The following is a 24,201-nucleotide window of genomic DNA, read 5'->3' on the forward strand; positions in this document are numbered from 1 at the left end:
CAAAAATGAGTTGGTGCAGATTTTATGATCCAATTGTCGTTTTCTCTGGCTTTTTCTTAAGGCTGTCTTCTAATGCCATTATGTTTTCAGGATGGTCAGATGTACTTGGAGGACTTGGTACGAGACATAGTCCACTACCTGTTTTTCTCTGCTGGTCACAAAGACAAGCTGAGCAGTCCGCTTACTGGTCACCCTCAGCCAGAACTACTTCCTTTTCCTGGGGATCCTGTCAGCACACCCTCACGGTGTGAGGCTGCTAGAGAAGGGCAGAGTCTTCCAGTGGTGGGTGGCCTCATCAAAATGTTATGATATTATGCATGTTTTGAAAAATACATCAGCTCTAGATTTGTCATGTACATTAGAGTGGTTCATTAAAGCATTGGAAAAAAAAGTTTCAGGTAACCTCGATTAGAACCCTGCATTAGCTTTTGGCCTCCAGAAGATGATTTAGAAAGACATTTGGAAGAAAAAGGAGGTCTTTTAGAGGTTGCACCCGCTGCTCAAAGTTTCTTGGAAAGTTACTGATTACATGTACATTATACATGAATACCATTATGGAAAAGGAAACGTCAGAGATTCCACCAAAGCGTTGTGACGTCTATATTCAAGCAGATTATGAAGGGAAGCAGATCAGTGATTTTGTCACAACCAGCACAATACATTTCTTTGAAACCCTTACACCAAGGTGTCAAAGAGCACAGGAACATTTTTGTGTTTTGTGCTGGACTTTCTCAGTAACATTTCCATGCAAATTTGAGTTGTTTTTTTTTTTTATAGTCAGGAGCAATTTTCAAATGTCTTGTGCAACCTCTATATATTTATTCATTTGCATTAAATGTGGTGCAAAATAATTTGACAAGATATGAAACCAAATGAACTAAAAGACGCCATTGCTTTTCAAGTAACACTAATGACTCTTAGACAACATTGCATAAACACAGATTTGCTTCATGATTCTAAATTAGCTGTTAAATGTTACAGTTTCTAATTATCAGTTCCCTTATTTCAGATTGTATTGCTTTAATGATGAACTTCCTTGTTGCTGTATAATCAGTATATTCTTCTGTGTTACTGTTCCCTCTGTTAGCCTGCTGGGGCTGTGCTCTTTGCAACATCAGGAGCACCTGCTGAAGCTCACTGTTTCTGCACTGGATTACAGTAGAGATGGTTTGGCTCGAGTCCTTCTGTCTAAAATCCTCACTGCTGCTTCTGATGTAAGAGCAAACAAAGCTTTGTTCTAACCCTTCAGTCACTTCTTTAGACAGATTGGGTTTTATTGAATTTACCGACCGTTTATTGTGTAAAAAAAATCCTTTAACTGGACATTTTTAATGCTGCAGCTGTACAGGCTGTGGTGTGTTCAATAGACAATGGACAATAATAGAGTACTTTTCACCATTAAGTTGAATTAATCTTATTAGGGCAAATGTTTGAACTGTGAATGTAGCACTCCAGTAAATGTGATCTATCTATCTATCTATCTATCTATCTATCTATCTATCTATATTTCTTTTTTATGTCTTTATGTGTTATTTATTTATTTTTCAATTTATTGTTTATATTGTTTAATTTTAGATATTTTCCTGACTTTTACTAATCGGACAACTTACAATTGGAGGTGTGCAGCCTTATTCTCTTATTCTTTTATTTGTTTTTTTTTTAAAAATATTTCATTTTTTAAGATAAGATTAGATAAGATAAGTTAAGATAGTAAAATAAGTATAAAAAAAACCCACTTCACACATGGGAAATGAATAAATGAAACATGAATAACAAGGGTAGGATAATAATGCTAAAAAAACACTATAAAATCAATATTAAAGATATTCATTACAATAACAAAAGCATATGGGCACGTGTGTATGATATTTACAGAGACATACACATAATTATAATATAATAATGAAGTGAAGTGTAATATATCTATCTAATACATACCAGTCAAGTTTTGGATTTGAAAATAAGGGAAATTTTCTGGCGCTCACTACGAGCCGTCCCACCCGTCCAACCAAGCTCCAGTATCCCTTATATTTTAAGACAAGTGTACAAGAAATCTAAAATAGCCACTTGTCAACCACTTACTAAATACAATTATGTGATTAGAATCTGGTAGGTCGACCTTTATTAACATTGAAATGCTGTGAAAATTCCTACTAGGGCTGTACAATATGGACCAAAACTCATATCTCAATATATTTTCTCAAAATGGTGAAACATGATATAAATCTTAGATAATTTTATCTAATAAAGACCAGAAAGACAATTCTGGGTTAAATTTGCTGATGCAAAATGCTACACAGGAACATTTATTAACAAACAGATGATCAATATGTGCACTCATTAATCCATCTAACTGAGCTTTACATGTTGTTCTGAGAAGTAAAAGCAGCGACTCCTAAAACTAGTATTTTGATATATAATAAGCTATAATATATACATACACACACATATATATATATATATATATATATTGATATATGAAATATTACAGTTTTCTATATCGCCAAAATAGAAAACTCCATACATCTTGAATCTCGATATATCGCCCAGCCCTAATTTCTGAATTATAAAACAGCCTAAATTAAAACATAAATGGGTATATGAAGCACATGTGTTTATTTAATATACTTACAGTTTGTATACAAGTCAACACGTTGAATATTACTGTTAATTTCACATTGCTTGTTTTTAAGTTAGACATTCACATTTTTTTTTGTAATTTTTCATGCTCAATCATGTGTTCTCTGGTATTCACTAATGACTTATTAGACACATTTATTACAGATTTTACATTCTTCAACACTTTTCAAAGCAGTGTATATTTGTGGCGCTTGTGATTGGCTGATTTTTCATGGTGACTTACGTGGTTCCTTCCACTGTTATTAATCTAACAGAACGTGTAACTGTGTCACATCCTGCTGCTCTTTAGGAAGGTAAACTCTGTCACATTTCACAACAAATTTATACCAGTTCTTTGTCTTTTTCGCCAGAAAATTTGTGATTACGTTTCAAAACGTTCATTTTCATTTTATTTTGAAATCACCGCGGAATCAACGCAGGTTACACCGCACGGATGGTTAGACCGGAGAGAGGGGAAGGGTGTCTGAGCAACCGCACACTGTCACTGATATACTAGCAAAGCTCTCAAGTCTCACACATTGGACGTGAGACACACGCATTTCAACCTGACGTGAGGAGTGGGTGCATGCGCACGGCTGATGCGCGTGTGTGTGTGTGAGACTGCGCCCACGGAGGAGCCCACGGAGGATAGATGGACAGGTAGCGAGACACACGAACACACACACACAAGTGGGTGTATGCGAGCGGCTGATGCACATACGTGTGTGTGAGAGCGCCGGCCTAAGAAATGTTAAATGCTAAATAAATAGTTTTTATTTCTACAAATGTATGTCTTTTATCAGATTCTACCTAAACTGCCGCAATGGTACAAACTTTATTTTGTCAATTTATCATGCACATGTCCCATAGAATTACACCAGGGAAATCGCACACACACTGTTTCTTTGCACCCGCAAATATAGCCCTTTATAACACTACAGAGTACAACCTTCAAACACATTCTTTTGGTCATAATTGACAACTCGACTTAAGCTCCCACATGAATACATACTTCCGGCGGGTACTGTACTAGTAATAATAATAATAATATAAAACTATAATCTAAATATATACGTAATATGCATATGATGTTTATGCAAATGTATGGTAAAAAAACAAAAAAAATAACTCCGCCCACGCACCAGAGGAAAATTTGACAGTAGTGTATAGCCACACCACACCTTGGCCACCCCATCAACCTGGATATGCCATGGGTTAGTGTGTGAAATATGCAAGTGAAAAAGATTTTTAACTTCCAGTCCTTATAGTTAGACAGTCTGCAAAGGCCAGCTGAAATGCATGGGATTTATGAAATTTTAATATCTCACTAAAATAAAAAAAAGATGTCATATCAGTGTATGTGAGAGAGTCCTAAAGCTTCAGATGTGCTGAGCCCCAGTACTGTAGAGGTAAAAGGACAAGGATTGGATTTGATTGTGCAGAACTAACACCATGACTTACTCCTTTCTGCTGTGATCACAGGGCAGCAGGCTGTATGCCACCAAGCACCTACGGGTGCTGCTGCGCGTTGGGGTGGAGTTCTTCAGTAACTGGGGCATCGAGCTGCTGGTTACTCAGCTTCATGATCGTTGTATGACTGTTTCCATGGAGGCACTAGATATCCTGGATGAAGCCAGTGAGGATCAGGTGAGTCACAGACAGAATGGAACATGACCAATGGAGATTAATGATTGGTTAACTCCTGCTGTGGTGCTCCTCAGACTGTCCTCCATGCTCTGACAGAGATGAGACCGGCTCTCCTACACATGGGTGACAAAGGCATGCTTCTGCTGCTTCGGTAAACCCTTTTCTTTTCACATTTGCTCACAGGAAAACATCCTACTGTGGTTGTAGTTACTTGGGTGGCAGAGGTGAAAGTAACAGATTACAAGTACCCACGTTACTGTAATTGAGTTACTTTTATGGGTGCATTTTGAGTATATTTTTAAGTCAGTAATTTTACTTGTACTTAAAGCTGCACTTTGCAGAATCCTCACTCCGTTTTGAAACCGAAACTCAACCTCTCTTACCGGTATTTTTTGTGAATGTTCTTAACGACATTTTCCTCAATATAGACTTGTGACAAATTTATGGAATTTATTTTGTGTTATAGGAGATTTTGCTGGCGTTTTAGAGACTCTACCATGAATGCCTGTATCACTCTAGTTACTGTCCTGAGCAGCGGCTGCAGCTGTCGCCTCGTCCCCTAACCCAGAGAGCTCACAGAGGGGGCGGTGATCTAGGCTGCCTGCTGCTCAACCATCACTCTGCATCTAGACTATAAAATTAATTCACCCTGAATAAGATTCTCTTAGGTTTACATGTGATTTATCCCATCTGTTATCACTCTCTCTGACGACAGTGTGTGTGTGGGGCGAACCTTGCGCAGTCATGGAGATTCATGACGACACATAGCGGTCCGTTCCTCCCAAGTATGTTTGTGACTTTAAACTCTTGTTTCTCCACCTTGGTCTGCCTTTTTCCACTTGATTTGCTGTGTAACTGTTGTGTCTAACACCGCAATAGAGACTTCTGCTTGGACGTCTGTCATTACACTTTTACTACCGATAGTACTTGAACACGACTGACTTCAGTCGAGCAGTAAATAGCAGTGTTGTACTAGTTACTGAAAAAAAGTAACTAGTTACCGTTACTAGTTACTTCATAAACAAAGTCACTCAGTTACTGTTTTGATTACTTACACCAAAAAGTATTGTGTTACTGGAAAAAGTAACTTTTGAGTTACTTAGAATTAAAGAATGTATTATTTATTTTGGGTCATTTGTGTTCATACAGCTTCATATTCGTGATGTAATAAGAAAATAATCCACTGTTGATCAACTGCTATAAAACAACCATAAATGATGTGCATATAAAGCACAAAACAGCTGCTCCAAAATTAAAACAGTAATTTTTCAGCCTTAGCACAGTAATGTAAAGTAAGCTGTGCATATTCCAGGTGCACATTCTGCTGTTGAAAATGCTTATGAAAATAAATGTGGAAAAAGAAATTCACAGCATTTTTCTCAGCTCCACAATGCTAAACATATCAGGCTAATGAGCTGCTGTTAGCAGTGACTCAGCAGCAGTGACAGGCAACAACATACCGTGCAATAGGTTTGCTGACCTGTCCCTGGATAACAGTCACAGTCCGTTAAAATCCAGCCGCAGCATTAGCTTAGCTTCACTGATGCATCTTTTGGAGACAAAAATAATGTGCGTATATCCACTCTGAGTAACTCGTCCTGCTCTCGCATTGACTCGCCATGATTGCCGCACGTGATGTAAACAGAAACACACTGACAATGGTTCTTCTTCTTCTGTTTTACCGTGTTTGGCACGGCATCCCGCAAAAAAATGTAGCTCCACTGTAAACAAGAAGTACACTGCAGCTAGCAAAGTAACGGACAAACGCACCATATTGTAACGGTAACGGCGTTATTTCTTTCGAAAAATGTTGCGTTACAGTACTAGTTACTGTCAAAAGTGACGTTACAAGTAACTATTGGCCCAACACTGGCCAATAGTTATGCCAAAAACAGCTCATGGAGCACACGTGTTTGTGTCTCACACTCCTGGATTTATAAATGTCATTTCACAGGACCAGGAGAAGGAGATGAGATTCACTGTTAACTCAGAACACTTTGAATTACAATATACTCAAAGATGATTATAGATTTTTGAAGAAATTATGCCCAAAAAAGTTACATATTGCAGCTCTAAGTACTTTTTATAAGAAGTAAAGTCATTAATTACATTTCTACATCCAACCGTTACTGAGTAAATTATTATTTTCTGTTTTACAAAGATCAACGGACATTATGAAACTACAAAAAATGAAATGACCAGACAACCATCAAATATATCACCTCATTGCCGACTAATCAGATTAAACGTAATGCACCGTGAAAAAACAGACACAAAAATGTAAAGCTATACTCAGCCTGAGAATTTTTTTATTTTATTTTGAATTTCATTCATTGTTGTTATTTTATTTTAAAAATAGTTCTACATTTTGACTAACCTTTTATTTCATACAGATGCCTTTGTGTAAAAATAAAAAGTTCCAATTGAGCAAGAATTGATGTCTACCTTTTAAAGTTTATATATGAGATGTTTACTGTATGCAAGGGAACAGTGGCAAGATTTATTACCAAAAATAAATGTAGGGGGGTGAATGCAACTAGTAACTTTTACTTTGAATACTATTTAATTGAGCTACTTTTAACTTGTACTTGGGTATTTTATGTATGACTGACTTGTTCTTGTTTTTGAGTACAATTTTAATCCATTAAGAGTACTTCTACTTGAGTATGGTATATCAGTACTCTTTACACCTCTGCTGAGGGGTAAAGTGTTCATTCATGTGTGTGACTCATCTCATAAAAACAGCTTTTATAATAGTAGTAAACAAAAATAAACAGTCTTAAAATGACTTCTTTTTGTTTATGTGTTCTCCAGGCTTCTCTCGATTCCAAAAGGATTTTCTTACCTGAGCGACAACGGATATGTCAAAAAGCAGATGGAAATGTGGAAAAAGGCAGGTTTCACTACGCACAGTTTTTTGTTCGCTCCTTCAAAAACCCACTCCTCCTTCATTGTTGCTGTGTCCTTTCAGGTGTATAATCTGCAATATGTGGATATGATAGAGGGACGACTAAACAAGGCTCTTACTACGTACCGAAAACCAGTTAATAATGACAGCTATGTACGGCGCAGCAGTCAGAGGTGCTTCTTTATTTCATTACCCATTTTATCAGTGACAAAGCATTTATTATTAGCTTTGACTGAAAACTGACAAAATTGAGGAAATATATCAATCTTATTAACATGAACGTTTAGTGTATGACAAAGCAAAAATAGTGTTGCTTCACACTGCTCCTACAGGGAGGCAGAGGTACTGTCTGCCTCCTGTGTTTTTTTCATGAGCCACAGAGGTAATATTTTCACCTGTGTTTGTTTATTTGTTTGTTTGTATGTTATCAGGAATATGTCAAAAGTACTCAACAGATTACAACGAAAGTTTAAACAAAGATAGACGTTACACCATCAAAGATTCCACCAAATTTTGGAGGGGATCTCAATCAATATACTGATGCTGCATCAGTTTCAAAAATTGAAAAATCCCTATCGCTCATCATTGGCAAAATCTCGGTTCGTTAATGATCGATCTTTATGAAATTTGACTCAGTTATGTAGGATTTGGTTGGATCAACTAACCCCCACACTGAGTTTCATTCGTATTGGATCTGAATTGTGCATTTCATCACAATTTATTGAAAAAATGGGGATGACCATACATTTGGACCTACTATATGGTTATTAATGGGGATAGAGATTTCATGATGTTGGGGCAGGTCTGTCAGAGAGTGGTTTAGCTAAGGGGGACTGACCCACAGTTTAAAAGTTAAGATTGCTAGCCAACTTGTGTGTGGGTATAAAAAAGGTGGCAATGCTATATTTGCTATGTATTAACAGTGTAATAATATTAATGTAACATTGTGTAACGTTTCTGCCTGTGTGTGAGGTAGCGAGTTTCAGCGCCACAATGTGTACCCCCCTGTGCACTTGTATGGTCAGCTGGCTCATGAGAAGACTGGCTGCAAGCTCCTCAAAAAACAGGTACGATTAACGCTGCTTGTGAAAAACAATACATGCATTGTGCTTTATTGTCAAATTTCATTGACAGTCCATTGTTGTTATTGTAAAAAAAAATATTAATTGCTTGTTGCATGTTCATTGCTTACTAGGGATGTCCCGATCAGGTTTTTTTGCCCCTGAGTCCGAGTCCGAGTCTTTTGATTTTGAGAATTGGCCGACACCGATTCCCAGTCCGATACTTCTATAATACATTAAAAAGATAAAGCTTATAAACCTTATTTTAACATTCAACCCTAAACAGAGCACTTCTGTGACATAGCTTGATCAATCAAGCAATACATTAAAAGATCATTTACTTTAGACTTTAGTGCAAGATTAAATAATATTAAATAAAAATGTCTAATATAAAAATGAATAGTGCCTCATCTTAAAATACCCAACAGGCATGTTAACAAATAAGAAAATAAAAGTGCCACAGTGCTGTAAAGTTAGGCCAGTAATGTGCTTTTAGGAACTACTAATGCTTACTCTCCTCATTTAGTTTCACAGATTGAAAAGTATGTTTTTCTTGATGAAAAGTATGACATCTTAATTTTGTTGGCATTGCAGGTGCAGAGCATGTAAAGTATTAGCTCCTAACTAGATTAAGTGTCATTGAGGCTGTCAATCAATGCTTACCGATGGCTGTGATTGGAGGAAACCCTCCTCCCTCCTCTCAGCTTTTATAGGAGGGGCGGGGCCAACAGTGAAAGTTGATGGTGCACGATAATCCAATAATAAAGGAGGGGTGAAGATACGGCCTATTACCACAAAGCTGTAATTCAAGCTGTGCATTAATTTAGAACACATGAAGTACATAATGTATTAAGTTGAATTTAGATCACTATTAGACACAGAACTGTGACTACTCTTCCTGGAATCCTCTTTTTTTTTCAGTTGTAATCAAATCGGAAGACAATAATTAATCAATTCTAACACGTCTTTATTTTAATTTTACAGTTTTATTTTTGTTTTCTAACCTCAGTAAAAGTACACAATACTAGCAGTGACCATCTCCAGGGGGGTATCACACAAAACCAGAATAAGGGATAAAGCCTGGAAAAATCAGCTATACTTTATAAACCTATTCCCAAGTAGGTTGAACACGTTTATCCAGGACAAGTAACCATGGTAATTTAGCCTCTACAGTTAACATGCTGCAGAGCAGGTTAACAACCAGGATAAAGTTATTCCTGTTGTTGCTCTGCTGTCAGTGTTGTGAGAAATGAGTGTTTTACAGAATGTCCATGGTTTTTATACATGTTTCTTCACCCAAATATTATAGTCATTTAATTTGACTTTTGCTTTTAATATTTTTTATTATCGTTGTTTATATATAAAGACAAAAATAACATATAAAGGGTTTCACATTATTCTGACATACTTTTTTTAAGTTTATCATAGAGTAGAATAGAATAGAATTGACCTTTATTGATTTCCCAGAGGAAAAATTCACACAAAAAAAAAAGTTCAGTAAATTAATCAAGATTAGAACTCAAGTCCCCTCTGCACGTGCCTGGGGGGCAGTCACTCTTATCTTTTTACAAGAAAATACTCCAAATTCAAATAAGAGTTGGACTATAGATCAGTCAACAAAATTACATTTGTAATCAGGTTTTGGGGTTTAGTTTCTCTTTAAATGAGTTATTAGTATTGCTTTTTCTTATATTTGTGACATTGCGATCTCATTCTATGTACTCTACCACAGCTTATACTTTCTCAATCAACTGTTTAGTTTTTCAAGAGCAAATTAAAAGCCTTTAACCTTGAGTTAAGTTTGGCTGTTTTTATATAATATTTAATTCCTATTCTTTTTAAAATTGTATTATTACAAGAGTAAACTAAAACACTACTTTTCTATATATCTACTTAGCGCACATTCAATTTATGTTTGTCATATAAAATGTGTTATACAAGTACACTTGACTTTGTGTTTTGTTTCATACAGTAACTCTTCACTACATTGCAGCAAAAAATAGCCACAACTACTTGAATGGTAATGGTGTATTTTTTCGGTCTTGTAGAATGTAGTTTCAGATCTCAGCTACACTGTGCGATCTCCAGTCCTGGAAACCTGGGAGGGTGTCAAACAACTGAAGGCAGCACTTTGGGCTCTGGTCAGCTGTTGTTCTGTTAGGGTTTCAGAAATGCATACATTTTTTTTCTTTAGGCAAATAACTTCTACAGTGAGTTTACTCGTTTTTTCCTTTCCTAGGGAAACATTGGTTCATCAAACTGGGGCCTAAACCTGCTGCTGGAGAACAGAGTGATTCCTGACATCATGGCTTTGGCACACCACTGTGAGGTTCTGTCACTCAGAGGGTACAGTTTATTGTTATTACAACTAACAAGGGGATTTTTATTTTTTTTTTAAAGTACCTGCATTTTTTTTACTTTAAAGTTGATAAAGATACATTTTATCAGATAAAACAAATATTATTTTCTTATAAAAAAGAATGAAAAGGTGGAAATTAGCTTTTGAAAGTTTGTTTTGATCTCTACTGTAAACACTCTCTAATTGGCCTTGTCAAAAAAGTTTTGCACATTGCATTGTCGGATATGAAGTCCCTTAAACCAGTGTTTTTCAACCACTGTGCCGCGGCACACTAGTGTGCCGCGAGAGATCGTCAGGTGTGTCGTGGGAAATTATCCAATTTCACCTAATTGGTCTAAAAAAAATTTTGAAAACATATTAATTATTATCTGCAAATAATATACCATTGTCGAGTGTCCGTGCTGCAGTAGTGACTAAAGGTGCGTGCACACCGAACGCGACGGAAGCGATGCCGTTGCCTTAAATCGTCCCTGATCGGTAATTTGCACATAGTGGTGCTTTTTTGTCAGTCCATCATTTCATCGCTCCAGCGACGCGATCACTAGGGAGCTGTGTGTGTGTGTGTGTGTGTGTGTGTGTGTGTGTGTGTGTGTGTGTGTGTGTGTGTGTGCGTGTGTGCGTGTGTGCGTGTGTGCGTGTGTGCGTGTGTGCGTGTGTGCGTGCGTGCGTGCGTGCGTGCGTGCGTGCGTGCGTGCGTGCGTGCGTGCGTGCGTGCGTGCGTGCGTGCGGCCCCGGTAACAGGGTAGAGACAGAGAGAGTGAGTGTTGATGACGTCTTTTTTTTCCTTCTTGCTCCGCTTCTACGGTTAAATGATCAACTTAACGGAGATATTAAAGGATGACTTCACTCAGAATGTGTTTGATCAGTAGTTACTGTGGTTTTAAAGAAATTTACCGCTTTAATTTTGAACCTGATACTTTGAGGAAGTAGAACAGCCTCCGCTGCAGCCGTCAGCACTGAAGCGGGAGCGGGAGGGAGGGGCTGCGGCCTCCGCTCTACAGACAGTGGAGGACGGGAGATATCGCTTCACGTCGCTTAAAAAGTTAAAATTTTTCAACTTTGATCATGCAAGTCGCGTCGCTGAGGGGGAGATAAATTGACGTTGCGTCATTTACATTGATTTTTAATGTAATCGCATCGCTTCAGTCACTTCAGCCGCTACAGAGTATCATTTTTTAACATGTTTGGCTGGTGGTGTGCCTCGTGATTTTTTCAATGAAAAAAATGTGCCTTGGCTCAAAAAAGGTTGAAAAACACTGCCTTAAACGGATGCATATAAGTCTCTTTACTTTATAATTTCTGTGATTTATTGAGTTATTTTGCCAGACAAGGAGTACAGTGATTCGCTTGACAACATTTTTGTTCTAGTTCTTTCACCTCTCTCTCAGTGGCTATGCGTAGCTCTCTGCATGAAAGCGGATCCCTACGTCTGACGTGCCTCCAAAAAATCCTGACTACGCATTAGAAGCAGAAATTAAGCTTTAGAGTCTGTCAGCACATGTTTCACTGAGATCTATTCAGATATTTTGCATTTCGTCGTGACTGTACTTGATCCTCATTATCATTGTCTTTTGATTAGAGAACTTGTCAATTTTGACTACCTTTCAACAGCCCAGTCATTTATAGGCCTGTAGATTAGTATTTACTGTATAGCTGAAGGAGTCAAGATAAAAATGTCATTTTGTGTTTATTTTATTGTATTGTGCATTGTTGGAATGCCAGTGCTAAATAAATATTTTTATATATTTTTAATCAATTTAATCAAAAATAATATTTTTTTCTGATTTAAATCTAGACCTGATTGGCACAATGCTCTTTCTATTCTACCAAAGAAGTATTTCTTTCAACTCAAATAAAAATGTTATATGTACTGTGAATGAGTAAGAATGTAAAGTAAACTCTAATATTGCCTTGCTTTCTGTGCAGGACATGTCTGTATGTGCTTGGCTTCATTAGTAAGACCAGGCAGGGCTGTGACACATTGAAGCAGCATGGCTGGGACGCTGTGAGGCACAGCCGCAGTTCTCTGTGGCCGGTCGTATCTGAAGAGTTAGAGACAGGATTGGACCTTTGTCATACAACCTCTGACCTCGGTAACGTTAAGCTTACCGAGCCCAACAGCACCAGTCACAAAAGTAAGACCAAACTGGAAAATTTGAGACTAGTAGTGGTTTGTGTCCAACCCACTGCAAATACCTGATTAATGTCTGATTCACAATCCTGAATTCCCCCTTTGGGGATCAATAAAACACATCTTTTATGTCTCAAGGCTTGACAAGAGGGATGCACACGTCATTTGTGAGGAAAACTGCCACAGAAAAAGAGAGAACTCTCAGTATTGGAGATGATGATGAAGAGGACACTGAGAACCAACATGGAAGCTGCCATGACCAACTGGGCGAAGATTGGCATTTAAGAGGCAGAGAAAACCAGTTTAAATCCCACAGTCAAAGCTTTAACAGTGACAACTCCTCCTGCTTATCCTCCCCAAGCTCCAGCCCTTCCAAGGATATTCTTCTCTCCACTGAAGCCACAGATGGTGCCAACCTTTCCAGCACTACAGGAACCACACTGTCCTCAGCCCTCCGCCTGTGTTCCTCACTTCTCTCACTTCCAAAGTCCTACTCTATGTATCGTGCCCGTCCTTGCGGCTCTTTCACTTCTGTCCGCAGGACGCAGTCTCTGAAGTATTCTCCACATTGCACCCAAAGCAGCTCTTTGGGCCATTCTGGCTCCAGAGAAGTTTCAGGGAAATCCAGGTGGAAGTATTCCCACACTGGGTGCACAAGTTCCCAGGATGCTCAGGGCTACGCCACCCTCAGGAGACTGCAGCACCAACGCATCCAGCCATCTCTGTCCCGCTGTGAGTCTCTGGGCTCTCCAGCCAAAGACATCCTCTTGGCCAATGCTATTACTATGAAATCAGGAAGTCTGGACTCCACACTGGCATCAAGAAGGTAGGGATTCCAAAACCTTCCTACACTCACTTATTCACAACAGGCTTTTGTCTAATAATCAACATCGTCTATAGCACGACTGATTCATTGGCTGTTTATAATGTGTCAACTTATAACTTTGCAAATTAAAACAAACACTACACTTTTGTGCCCTATGATAATAAAGTCCTCGTGAAAACACGCTGTTAAGATACATCAAGGAGAGCACTGTAGCTTCTTTACGCAAGTTTTACAGAGTGTATTACAGCGTTTTAGCGTCATATAAGTTTCATCTTTGTGAAATAAACAAAGACGTGTGCGGGAGAGCGTGCACGAGCCCCGTTTTCCTTGTGCACAGCTCTGTTTACAAGTTGGTGTGGACATCGGTCATACAAGCTTAACTTACAAAAGAAGATTTGCACTTTTCCCACTATGTCAGACTCGCCACCGGTCAGTGAAAATCCATTTTCAAAGGACCCGGTGCACACCGGGCACGAGCACGAGCACGTACGACGGCCTTTCGTAAACATTGACAATTAGGAGGACCAATAGTCTTGATGATCCAACCGGAAGCTAAACATCGTCTGCAATACCTTTAATGTTCTTATTTCATATACATACCAATGTATTAGGTTATCGGCTAATACATTGCATATCGTCTTTTTCAGAATCAGAATCAGAATCAGAATCAACTTTATTGGCCAGGGGTGAATGAATACACACGAGGAATTTCTTTTGGTGACCTGTGCTCTCTCAGGTAGTGTAACATTAAATAATAACAATCAACTAGAATAAAGAAAAGTAAATAAAATAAAGAAAAATAAAAGAAAAAAGAAGTATAAACATAAATATAAGTTTAAATATAGTTAGACTAATATGTGCAAACTAAATAAAAATAACAAGATAATAATAATAATAATAATAATGAAATAAAATAAAAATACAATAATAATAATAATAAGATAATAGTGCAGTAGTGCATTGATGAGTAGTGCAGTGCATTGATGAGTAGTGCAAATAGGTGAACATTTAAATGAAAAAATTATGTCCATGAACATTCACAGTGACAGGTTGTTCCAGGGTTGATATGTTTAGTTCCAGGTTATTTCACAGTAACAGAAACAGGTCTGACACTCTATGACTGTATAGTGTTGATCAGAGTGACAGCCTGGGGGAAGAAACTGTTTTTATGGCGGGTAGTTTTGGCATACAGTGATCTGTAGCGTCTGCCGGAGGGGAGGAGTTTAAACAGATTGTGTGCAGGGTGTGAGGGGTATGCAGTGATGCTACCTGCCCGTTTCCTGACCCTGGACAGGTATAAGTCTTGGATAGAGGGCAGTTTGACACCAATGATCTTTTCTGCAGTCCTGATTATCCGTTGTAGTCTGTGTCTGTCTAGTTTGGTTGTAGATCCAAACCAGACAGTGATGGAGGTGCACAGAACAGACTGAATGATGGAGGTGTAGAACATTATCAGCAGCTCCTGGGGCAGGTTGAACTTCCTCAGCTGTCGCAGGAAGTACATCCTCTGCTGTGCCTTTTTCCTGGTTGAGTCTATGTGGGAGGTCCACTTCAGGTCCTGTGAGATTGTGGATCCCAGGAACCTGAAGGAGTCCACGGTAGCCACTTTGCTATTCAGAATGGTAAGGGGGGTGAGTGGGGGGGGATTTCTCCTGAAGTCCACTGTCATCTCCACAGTCTTGAGTGGGTTCAGTTCCAGATGGTTTTGACTGCACCAGAGAGCCAGCTGTTCCACCTCCCGTCTGAAGGCAGACTCGTCCCCATCCCTGATGAGACCGATGACGGTGGTGTCGGCTGCAAACTTCAGGAGTTTCACAGAGGGGTCCCCTGAGGTGCAGTCATTGGTGTAGAGGGAGAATTGCAGTGGGGAGAGAACACACCCCTGAGGGGCGCCAGTGCTGAGTGACCGGATGCTGGATGTGATGCCTCCCAGCCTTACTTGCTGCTTCCTGTCAGTCAGGAAGTTGGTGATCCACTTCAGCAACCAAAATTTGGTATATTGGCCCTAGAAATTCCATATGGATTGGGCTCTGTTTTTGAGAGCCATCAAACGAGGGTCTGTGAAAAACATCAACATTTTAATTATTAAAGCAGGAGCGCGTGGGGTCCCGTGTTCAACACGCCCATGTGAGGTGAAACGTGGACAAAAAAGTTGTTTGAAGAAGGGAATGAGTGGCCTGCCTCTCCAGTAAATCAAAAAGTAACACAAAAGTAGCAGCGGCAGCCAAAACTGAAGATCTGAGGCATTCTTGAGGTTTAAAAAATGTATTATTTATTACAGGAATGACATGTCAACACGTTTTAACTCAACAGAGTTTTTATCAGCACATGATTAAAACAAGTAAAAACAGGTGCTTATGTGCTGTGCAAGAGAGATCATGTGATAATCATGTGACAAAAAGACAACAAAAAACATACATAGACAGGCAATCATTAAACATATTATAGAGCTTTTTAAAAGATAGGTATATTGTGATTTCATGATGCAAATACATTATATTTGTCATTGTGCAAGGATTATACTGTTATATTGTTGAGAGATATTCAAAAGATAAGTGTCTATTTCATAATAATTAAATAAATTATAAATAATGTTATACATATCATTGTGGACTAAATAGCTCATATTAATATATTATATTGGAGTGGGAAGACACCTAAAACCAGCTAAATTTGAGGACTTCACTATATGTGTATAAAAGGCAACTTTTCTGGCCACCATTGGTTTCAGAACCTTTCATATAAAGGCAATCAGAGCCTCTTACCGTGAATGATGGAGCCTCCGTATGGAAACAAGGTTTTTCAATAATCGTAGTGAAATACTTTGGGAAACAAAGTGGGGAAAAAACAAAAGGCAAGAGCAGGATGAGAAAACAAATGTTGGTCTTCCTGTCTTCAGGTTTATGAGGGCGCTGGGTTGTGCATCTCTTGACAAAGAAGAGCTGCTGAGCCCGATCAACAAAACCACGTTACAGCGCTCATCGTCTCTGCGCTCCTTTGTCACCTCCACCACTTTAAACCCCTCAGAGGAATACATGGGCCTGGCTTTGCCCTTTGACATCAGCAACATGCTCCAGGTAAGGTCAACTATCCACACAGACTTTTTGTTCCAGCATCACAATTAGGACCATAGGGTTTGATCACCTGAAGTTTACAAAGTCCTATATACACAGCATCATTCATAAGTATATTGTTGGTTTTTTGGTTCTTTCAGATCAAAGAAAGGCCATATTTTAAGAAGATGATCAGCCTGCATTCTGTAGAGGGTTCTGATGGATTCTGCTCTACAGATTCAAGTGGTGAGATATGAAGAGATGAGATTTAATGAGGACTTTGTGAGACTACGTTAAGACTATGACCTGTAACTATAACATATTACGTCATCAGATGCTGAATCATATTAAAGCTGCTGGCAATAAAGATAGACATATTGATCAAAATAAAGACATACAGTAGTATAGGCCTCATATAAATCAAAGGTATTTCTTCCACAAAACGGGATGATTTACTCATAAAAAATGCCAAAGGTTAAGAATGCTGTTTGCATTGTTTTTCATTCCATCAAAAACATTGCGTTTGTTGACAAATGGTCATGTGACTTGAACTTCAGAGAAGTTTTGCGCATTGCATTGTGGGATTTGAAATCCCAAAGAATGCAAAGATGGCGCAGAAGCAAAAAAGTTTCAGAAGAGAGAGTAGAATCCTGGTTCTGCTGCAACTTATCTGAAATGCCTCACGTCATCACGCAAAGTTTACAATACATGACTGCAATGTTTAAAGTTACATTTCTGATATCTAAGAAGTGTTTACTTATTGTTTTTCTACCTTTTTACACTGGGTTATTGGGTTTATTTGTCAAAAAAGGAAGACGATGTTTCCTTTTTTTTTAGTTTATAGTGTTTTCTGTGATATGACGTCACTCTGTGAGACATTAAATGTCGTCCGTACTCGGGTGTTGCTGTGGAAAGCCTCATTATCAACATCCGTCATTGTTTTGGCACAGTTTTCAATCCGTGAAAAGAACAGAAATGTGTTGGGAAGTCCCTTTGGTAGTGTGTTTGATGGCAGCCTGGCTTCGATAGTTGATGAGAACACATTTTTCATGAAATGCAGGTACAGTTTAAAAAATGTTAGAGATTGTCACCGTCAGCTTTAAAGAAACATAGGTCTGCCAGTGCAGAAGGGATGTAGGCGGGGCCAGAGATGAGGACTGAACACAATGACAAGCTTGGGATGAGTAACACAAGTAAAATCATAAAACACCTGGAACAAAAAAACAATAGTCTTTGCTGTGGTAACTATCATCACATCTTCGTGTATTGTTTGGAATAAAATGGGTATTAAATTAAAATACTCTGTTATATGCCTGTTTCATTCTCAGAACCAGGTGTTGGGTGTCAGCCAACCAGGTTTCACTTTAAACTCTGTATTCCAGATGTGACGGGTGGAAGCCAGGGAGAACGACAGCTGCTGGATTCTGAAGAGGCGGAGTTTCAGGAGCACATAGAAAACAACTGTCTGTTCTGTGGACTGTCTCAATTAGGTTTTAGCTGCCAACAAGGTACAAGCCTTATTTCTCCACATTCATGATATCAGTTCATGCGATTTTTCACTTGTGTGTCTATTTTTGGGATCAGGCCGGGTCTTGGATAAATTGTGTGTCGTGCATCATGTTGTAAACATGGGGTCACGAGAAGTGATTAACACCTCAAGACGAGCTCCTGATCAGTAATCATATGGTCACAAGAAAATCAAACTTGTTTGAAATCCTAGTCGCCCCATGTGAAACCAGTTTAACTCAAACTCTCTCACTTTGCTTGCGTGAACACAGTAGGACCGCTGTAGAAGTGACAGACCCTACTGCCCACGTCTGCCCTGCTAGATCCTGGTCCACACACGTCGCCGCCTTTTCTTTGTTGAAGCTTCTCCGCAGAGAATGGCACAAATTGCCAAGGCAGCGTCTTTCTTTTTGTTTAGCATCACGAGTGTCAATTCACTTCTGGGTTATTCTTCTTCTTTTTCTTCGACGTCTTGTGTATGGACGTACAATGTGAGCAGTCAGGTCGCATTAAGCCTGGTATATGGTTTTGCGTCAGGACCTACGCCGTTGACGTGACGCAGAGGTTGACCACCTGTAGATCTGCGTCGAGGGAACGTATCACTGTGCGATTGGCCGCCATGCCACTAGGAGGTTGTGTGTGTGTTTACAGATGAGCATTAAAAAGCCCTTGTTTATCTTTCGGTCACAGAACACAATGTTTTATGTTTTTTAAGCATCTTAAAATGTAATTTATTTTTGAATTATTACTTACCTACCTAACCATGTATGTATTGTTAGACACAAACATGAAAACAACAGTTTCAAAACGTGCGCTTTATTTTTCAATATAAACATATGCAACATACAATAAAGTATAAAAGTGTATCGAGCGCAGTCACGCCGGGGGCCCCGACCCCACCGTAGAGCGGAGAGGGAGCGGTGAGGTAACCTGGTCCACGGCCCCGGGAAGCAGAGAGTTGAGTGCGGGACAGTGGTGTAAAACTTGCTTTAAACATAACGTCATGTCTGGTCTTCTGGTAGCCTTCTGCAGCATGTTGGTCATTGTTTACTGTAAATAAAACACACACACAAACACACTGTAGGTACAGAGACGAGGTAGAGTCATGATAATAACAGAAAACACACACCTTTTGTCCGTGATTGGACATAGTTAAACTTCACATTACCTTTCCTTTTCATTCAAACACACATTATTATTTTAATTTTCTATTTTTCCTATATCTGCATATGTTGTCAAATGTGAACACATATTCTGAATCTCTCTTTTTCTTTATGCGTACTGTTTAATAAATTATTTATTTGTTAATGTAAAAAAGAGCATGTTTTTTTCCACTGGGATAAACTTAGTTAAACCAAAAATCAAACTTACTTTTCACAGCACATTAAACAGTGTTTAGACCAGAAGACTCTAGATAGTAAACATTACCTTTTTTTGCTGTTTATGTGAGAGCCATGTTTATTGCCAATGTTACACCCTAATACATTGATAATAAGCTATTTTTCCAATATCTTTATACTAACACTTAGTTGTTTACCTGTAACTGTAAAATTCAATTTGGAAATTGTTTCTCTTTTAAACTTTAAGCTAAGATTATACATTATTTTTTAATTTGATATACATTTCCATTTTCTATTTTTCAGATCTAATTGAAGTTCCAGTCTCTGAGTCATGCGGTTCGATTCTAGCCAATCAGCAGGGGCCCACAATCCAAGCTAAGCTCTCGGGTGTGTCTGGATGCAGTGTATCTGCATCCCAAGGCTCAGCTGGGAGCAATCGCAGCACAGAACTTGTTCTGGGTATGTGTCTACTTTCTTTTTTGGGTCTTCCAGTCAACTAGCCATTATGAATGTATAAACTCTGGAAACAATATTGAGAACATTGCAAGAATAATTATTTCCTTTGTTATGGTGGAGTCTGTGCAGGTTTACAGTTTTGTGTTCCATACTTTCTTTTGAAATTTGTGATACCACTCTGTGAAATATCCACCTGTTCCCATTTTTACCTGGTGTACATTGTGGAGAGTTCCTCCACCTTCTGGATGAGATTCTCACAGTGCTGGGTACAATAGATACTAGGGGTGTGTATTGCCTGGCATCTGGCGATACGATTCGTATCCTGATACATAGGTCGCGATACGATACGATATATCCCAATATTAAAGTAGAAGGCAATTATTGTGATTTTTTTTTTAATATATGACTTAAGAAACAACTAATCTGTAAATGTGTACACCTTCATGAGAACATTATGTATGAAATATATTTTATTGGCATATTTTACACTCAAAACATTGGCGTTAAAATGCCATGAGCCAACAACTTAAAATAAATAAATAACATACAATCTGCCTGTGGATTTTAAACCAAGTTTGACTTTAGTGCAACATGACTTTAGTGTAACTTTACTGAGGTACATGCCTAGAACAACAAATAAATGCAGAAAGTTAAAACTTTTTTTTTAGATTTTATTGAAAAACACAAGCTGGTCAACATGTCCAGGTTTCAGCTCACTTCTTTGTGCAGTAACAATGTCTCCTGCAGTGGAAAAGACATTCCTGGTTAAATAAAGGTAAAATAAAATAATTAAAAAAATCGATATGGATGCATTTTGAATCGATCCGAAAATTGCGCAACGTAATATTGTGATATATTGCAGAATAATTTTTTTCAACACCCCTAATAGATACTATGGTGGGTGTCACTTGTCACGGCAAAATTACGATTGTCCTCGTTTGGAAACATGATTTGTCCTTTGGTTGAATGATGGGGTCCAGACGAAAACATGATGATTTTATAAAAGATTATTTTTTATAAACGAATTGAAAAGGAGTACAAAAAGGTCTTCCATCCTGCAGGAAGGGAAAGTGCCCAGCAACTCACGGAAAGTTTTCTGAGCACCAACCTTTACAGATTGGAGCAGCCCCCCTCTAAGATGAGAGGGAAGGAGGGTGTGAAGGGAGGAAGAAGTGGAAAATCACTGTTACTCTGCTTATCAGAGCTTTGGTATGAGACCTTGAGCAGAGACTGTTTTTTTGCTGGCACTGTGAATACAGCACAATCTGTCTGTACTGCGGGTAATCTAATCTAACATGACTCAGCAAAGGAGCAACGTCTCTGTTCAAAAGTACAACGATATAATGTAGTCATCGAGTAAAAAACACATGACAAATTCTACACATGAACACACATTTGATGATGTGATGATTAATATAATAATTGCCATAACACATTCATGTCAACAAATTTTGCTTCCATTTTACAGTACTGTCTGTAGATACAGACATCTGGTCAATCTTTATGTAATAGTATGATGTTTCTTGTCTGTCGTGATGAGCATCTCCCAAAGTGAGTCCAATGAAAGCCAGTGAGTTGGTGCCCATGGCCAAAATTATCTTGAGGAGATTTCATGTTTGGTTCCATACAACACATTAGCTCCAGTAACTCAAAACGCTGAAGCAACTGATGCTGGTTCTAACTGAAAGCTATCAAAGTATATTGTGTTCAATTTATGGCAGCCAACAATACACAATATTTGGCTTCTGAATTTTCATTTAAACCAAAACATTTCCAGATACATTGGAATTACTTTTGTAGATGTAATTGCTAATGTTGGTAAAAGTGTTTTTTTATTTTACTTCCTAGGTGTAAAGTTCATCCCAGAGGACGCTATGGCAGGCAGAGTCCTACTGAGGAAGAAGGTGCTCCGCCTGGTCATAAATCTAAGCTCGTCTGTTGGGACCAAAAACCATGAAACCAGTCTGTTAATGTGAGACAAAATCTCTCTTTATATATCTGCCCATCCTGCTGCAATATGAGTATGGTCTCTCTCTCTGTAGGATCAAGGAGAAGTTCCCTCATGCCTTTGATGACATCTGTCTCTACTCTGAGGTGTCCTACTTGCTTTCTCAAAGCATGTTCCATCTGCCAACTCGCCGCTTCATTCAGGAGCTTTTCCAAGATGTAACATTCACACCAGTAAGGAGAAAATAGCCACGTTATGTTTGTGGAAGCTTGGACACAATGACCTCTATTTTGAGCAGTGCAGCCCACATGTGGTTGAGTAGTGTAATTATTTAAGGTGTAGACAGAAGGTGTGTTCTCCCTAAACTCATTTAGGGGCATGCCTACAACAGAGCAGGGAGCAAAGCGCTGCTCTGAGGAATCTTTAGGTGATGAAATAAGAGCCAGTGTGTCTCAGAAGATTGTGGACATTCTATAATGTCTTTATGCCAAGCACTAATTCAACAGGGAATGACACCTGGGATTCCTGTGAGCTCGATACATGTCACCCAGCAAATTTACATTAAAGGTCCCATGTCATGCTATTTATCACCCATCTCCATTTGCTCTAAGAACCCCAAAAACATAGTATTTGAGGTTTATTTTCCCAAACTCGCCGGTTTTCCAGAGTTTTAGCCTCTGAAAAGTCACTTTTTGAGCAACTCTACACAAACAGGCTGATTTGCGTCCTGCTTATGCATATTCATGAGTGGGCGTGTCTATAGATGGGACAGTGACTTCCTCCTCCCCGCACGGTGACGTAGGACCAGAGGATGGACCCCCCTCCTCCCACCCACTCCGTAGCCGAGCTCATGCTGCTTTATAAACACGAGACAGAACGTAGGGGCGGGGCGTTCACTGGTACATACATAAACTGTAGAAAATACATACATAGCACTGCGCGAAGGATGCTCAAACGCTCACCTTCGTGGGCGTGTCTGTTTACATGTCAATCACGGCAGAGAGCTTCCTGGAGGCGTCAAATTCGTCATCAAAGTGGGAACGAGTCATCAAATTCGAGCAAGGTGTTGGGGTCGCCCTGCAGTAAGAAAGGAGATAATCACCCTCTAACTAACGATTTAGGGAATCAATGAAAAAAAACACTTTGGGCATGTGTATGAAGCCCAAATAGCACTTTGATGATGTTTAAAGCACAGAAAAGTTGATTTAGCGTAACATGGGCCCTTTAAACACAAATCCATGAATTGATGGGTCAGTGGTGGCTTAGTGGTCAGTGGCTGGAGGGTCTATGGTTGACTGAGTCACACAGAGAGATAGACTTTTGGGCATTTTGGGGACCCAAGGCAAACTTTTGTTAATGGGCCCTCCCACTTGGATATGATCATGAAATATTTGGCATTTTAGAGGTCAAGCAACATTTAGTATGCTCATTTGTTTGGTTATATATATATATACAGTGCCTTGCGAAAGTATTCGGCCCCCTTGAACTTTTCGACCTTTTGCCACATTTCAGCCTTCAAACATAAAGATATAAAACTGTAATTTTTTGTGAAGAATCAACAAAATCACAATCATGAAGTGAAACGAAATTTATTGGATATTTCAAACATTTTTAACAAATAAAAAACCGAAAAATTGGGCATGCAAAATTATTCAGCCCCTTTACTTTCAGTGCAGCAAACTCTCTCCAAAAGTTCAGTGAGGATCTCTGAATGATCCAATGTTGACCTAAATGACTAATGATGATAAATAGAATCCACCTGTGTGTAATCAAGTCTCCGTATAAATGCACCTGCTCTGTGATAGTCTCAGAGGTCAGTTTAAAGCGCAGAGAGCATCATGAAGACCAAGGAACTCACCAGGCAGGTCCAAGATACTGTTGTGGAGAAGTTTAAAGCTGGATTTGGATACAAAAAGATTTCCCAAGCTTTAAACATCCCAAGGAGCACTGTGCAAGCAATAATATTGAAATGGAAGGAGTATCAGACCACTGCAAATCTACAAAGACCCGGCCGTCCCTCTAAACTTTCTGCTCATACAAGGAGAAAACTGATCAGAGATGCTGCCAAGAGGCCCATGATCACTCTGGATGAACTGCAGAAATGTACAGCTGAGGTGGGAGACTCTGTCCACAGGACAACAATCAGTCATATACTGCACAACTCTGGCCTTTATGGAAGAGTGGTAAGAAGAAAGCCATTTCTTAAAGATATCCATAAAAAGTGTTGTTTAAAGTTTGCCACAAGCCACCTGGGAGACACACCAAACATGTGGAAGAAGGTGCTCTGGTCGGACGAAACCAAAATCAAACTTTTTGGCAACAATGCAAAACGTTATGTTTGGCGTAA

At 38.9% G+C, this 24,201-nt stretch overlaps 1 protein-coding gene across 1 annotated transcript in view; it reads left to right on the forward strand.

The window, feature by feature from the left end:
* LOC114458602 (rapamycin-insensitive companion of mTOR-like) overlaps window positions 1-24,201 on the forward strand; it is a 27,194-nt gene continuing 2,993 nt past the window's right edge. Inside the window, 18 exon segments of the mRNA XM_028441010.1 lie at window positions 1-179; window positions 181-282; window positions 1,088-1,214; window positions 4,102-4,266; window positions 4,341-4,417; window positions 7,081-7,159; window positions 7,238-7,347; window positions 8,151-8,241; window positions 10,284-10,376; window positions 10,475-10,581; window positions 12,521-12,729; window positions 12,864-13,551; window positions 16,451-16,628; window positions 16,766-16,850; window positions 17,987-18,112; window positions 19,754-19,909; window positions 21,755-21,878; window positions 21,949-22,087. Coding sequence (XP_028296811.1) covers window positions 73-179; window positions 181-282; window positions 1,088-1,214; window positions 4,102-4,266; window positions 4,341-4,417; window positions 7,081-7,159; window positions 7,238-7,347; window positions 8,151-8,241; window positions 10,284-10,376; window positions 10,475-10,581; window positions 12,521-12,729; window positions 12,864-13,551; window positions 16,451-16,628; window positions 16,766-16,850; window positions 17,987-18,112; window positions 19,754-19,909; window positions 21,755-21,878; window positions 21,949-22,087 — 2,763 coding nt within the window. The 5' untranslated portion in view covers window positions 1-72.

Source organism: Gouania willdenowi, unplaced genomic scaffold (assembly GCF_900634775.1).
Source record: "Gouania willdenowi unplaced genomic scaffold, fGouWil2.1 scaffold_14_arrow_ctg1, whole genome shotgun sequence".
Taxonomy (NCBI): Eukaryota; Metazoa; Chordata; class Actinopteri; order Blenniiformes; family Gobiesocidae; genus Gouania; species Gouania willdenowi.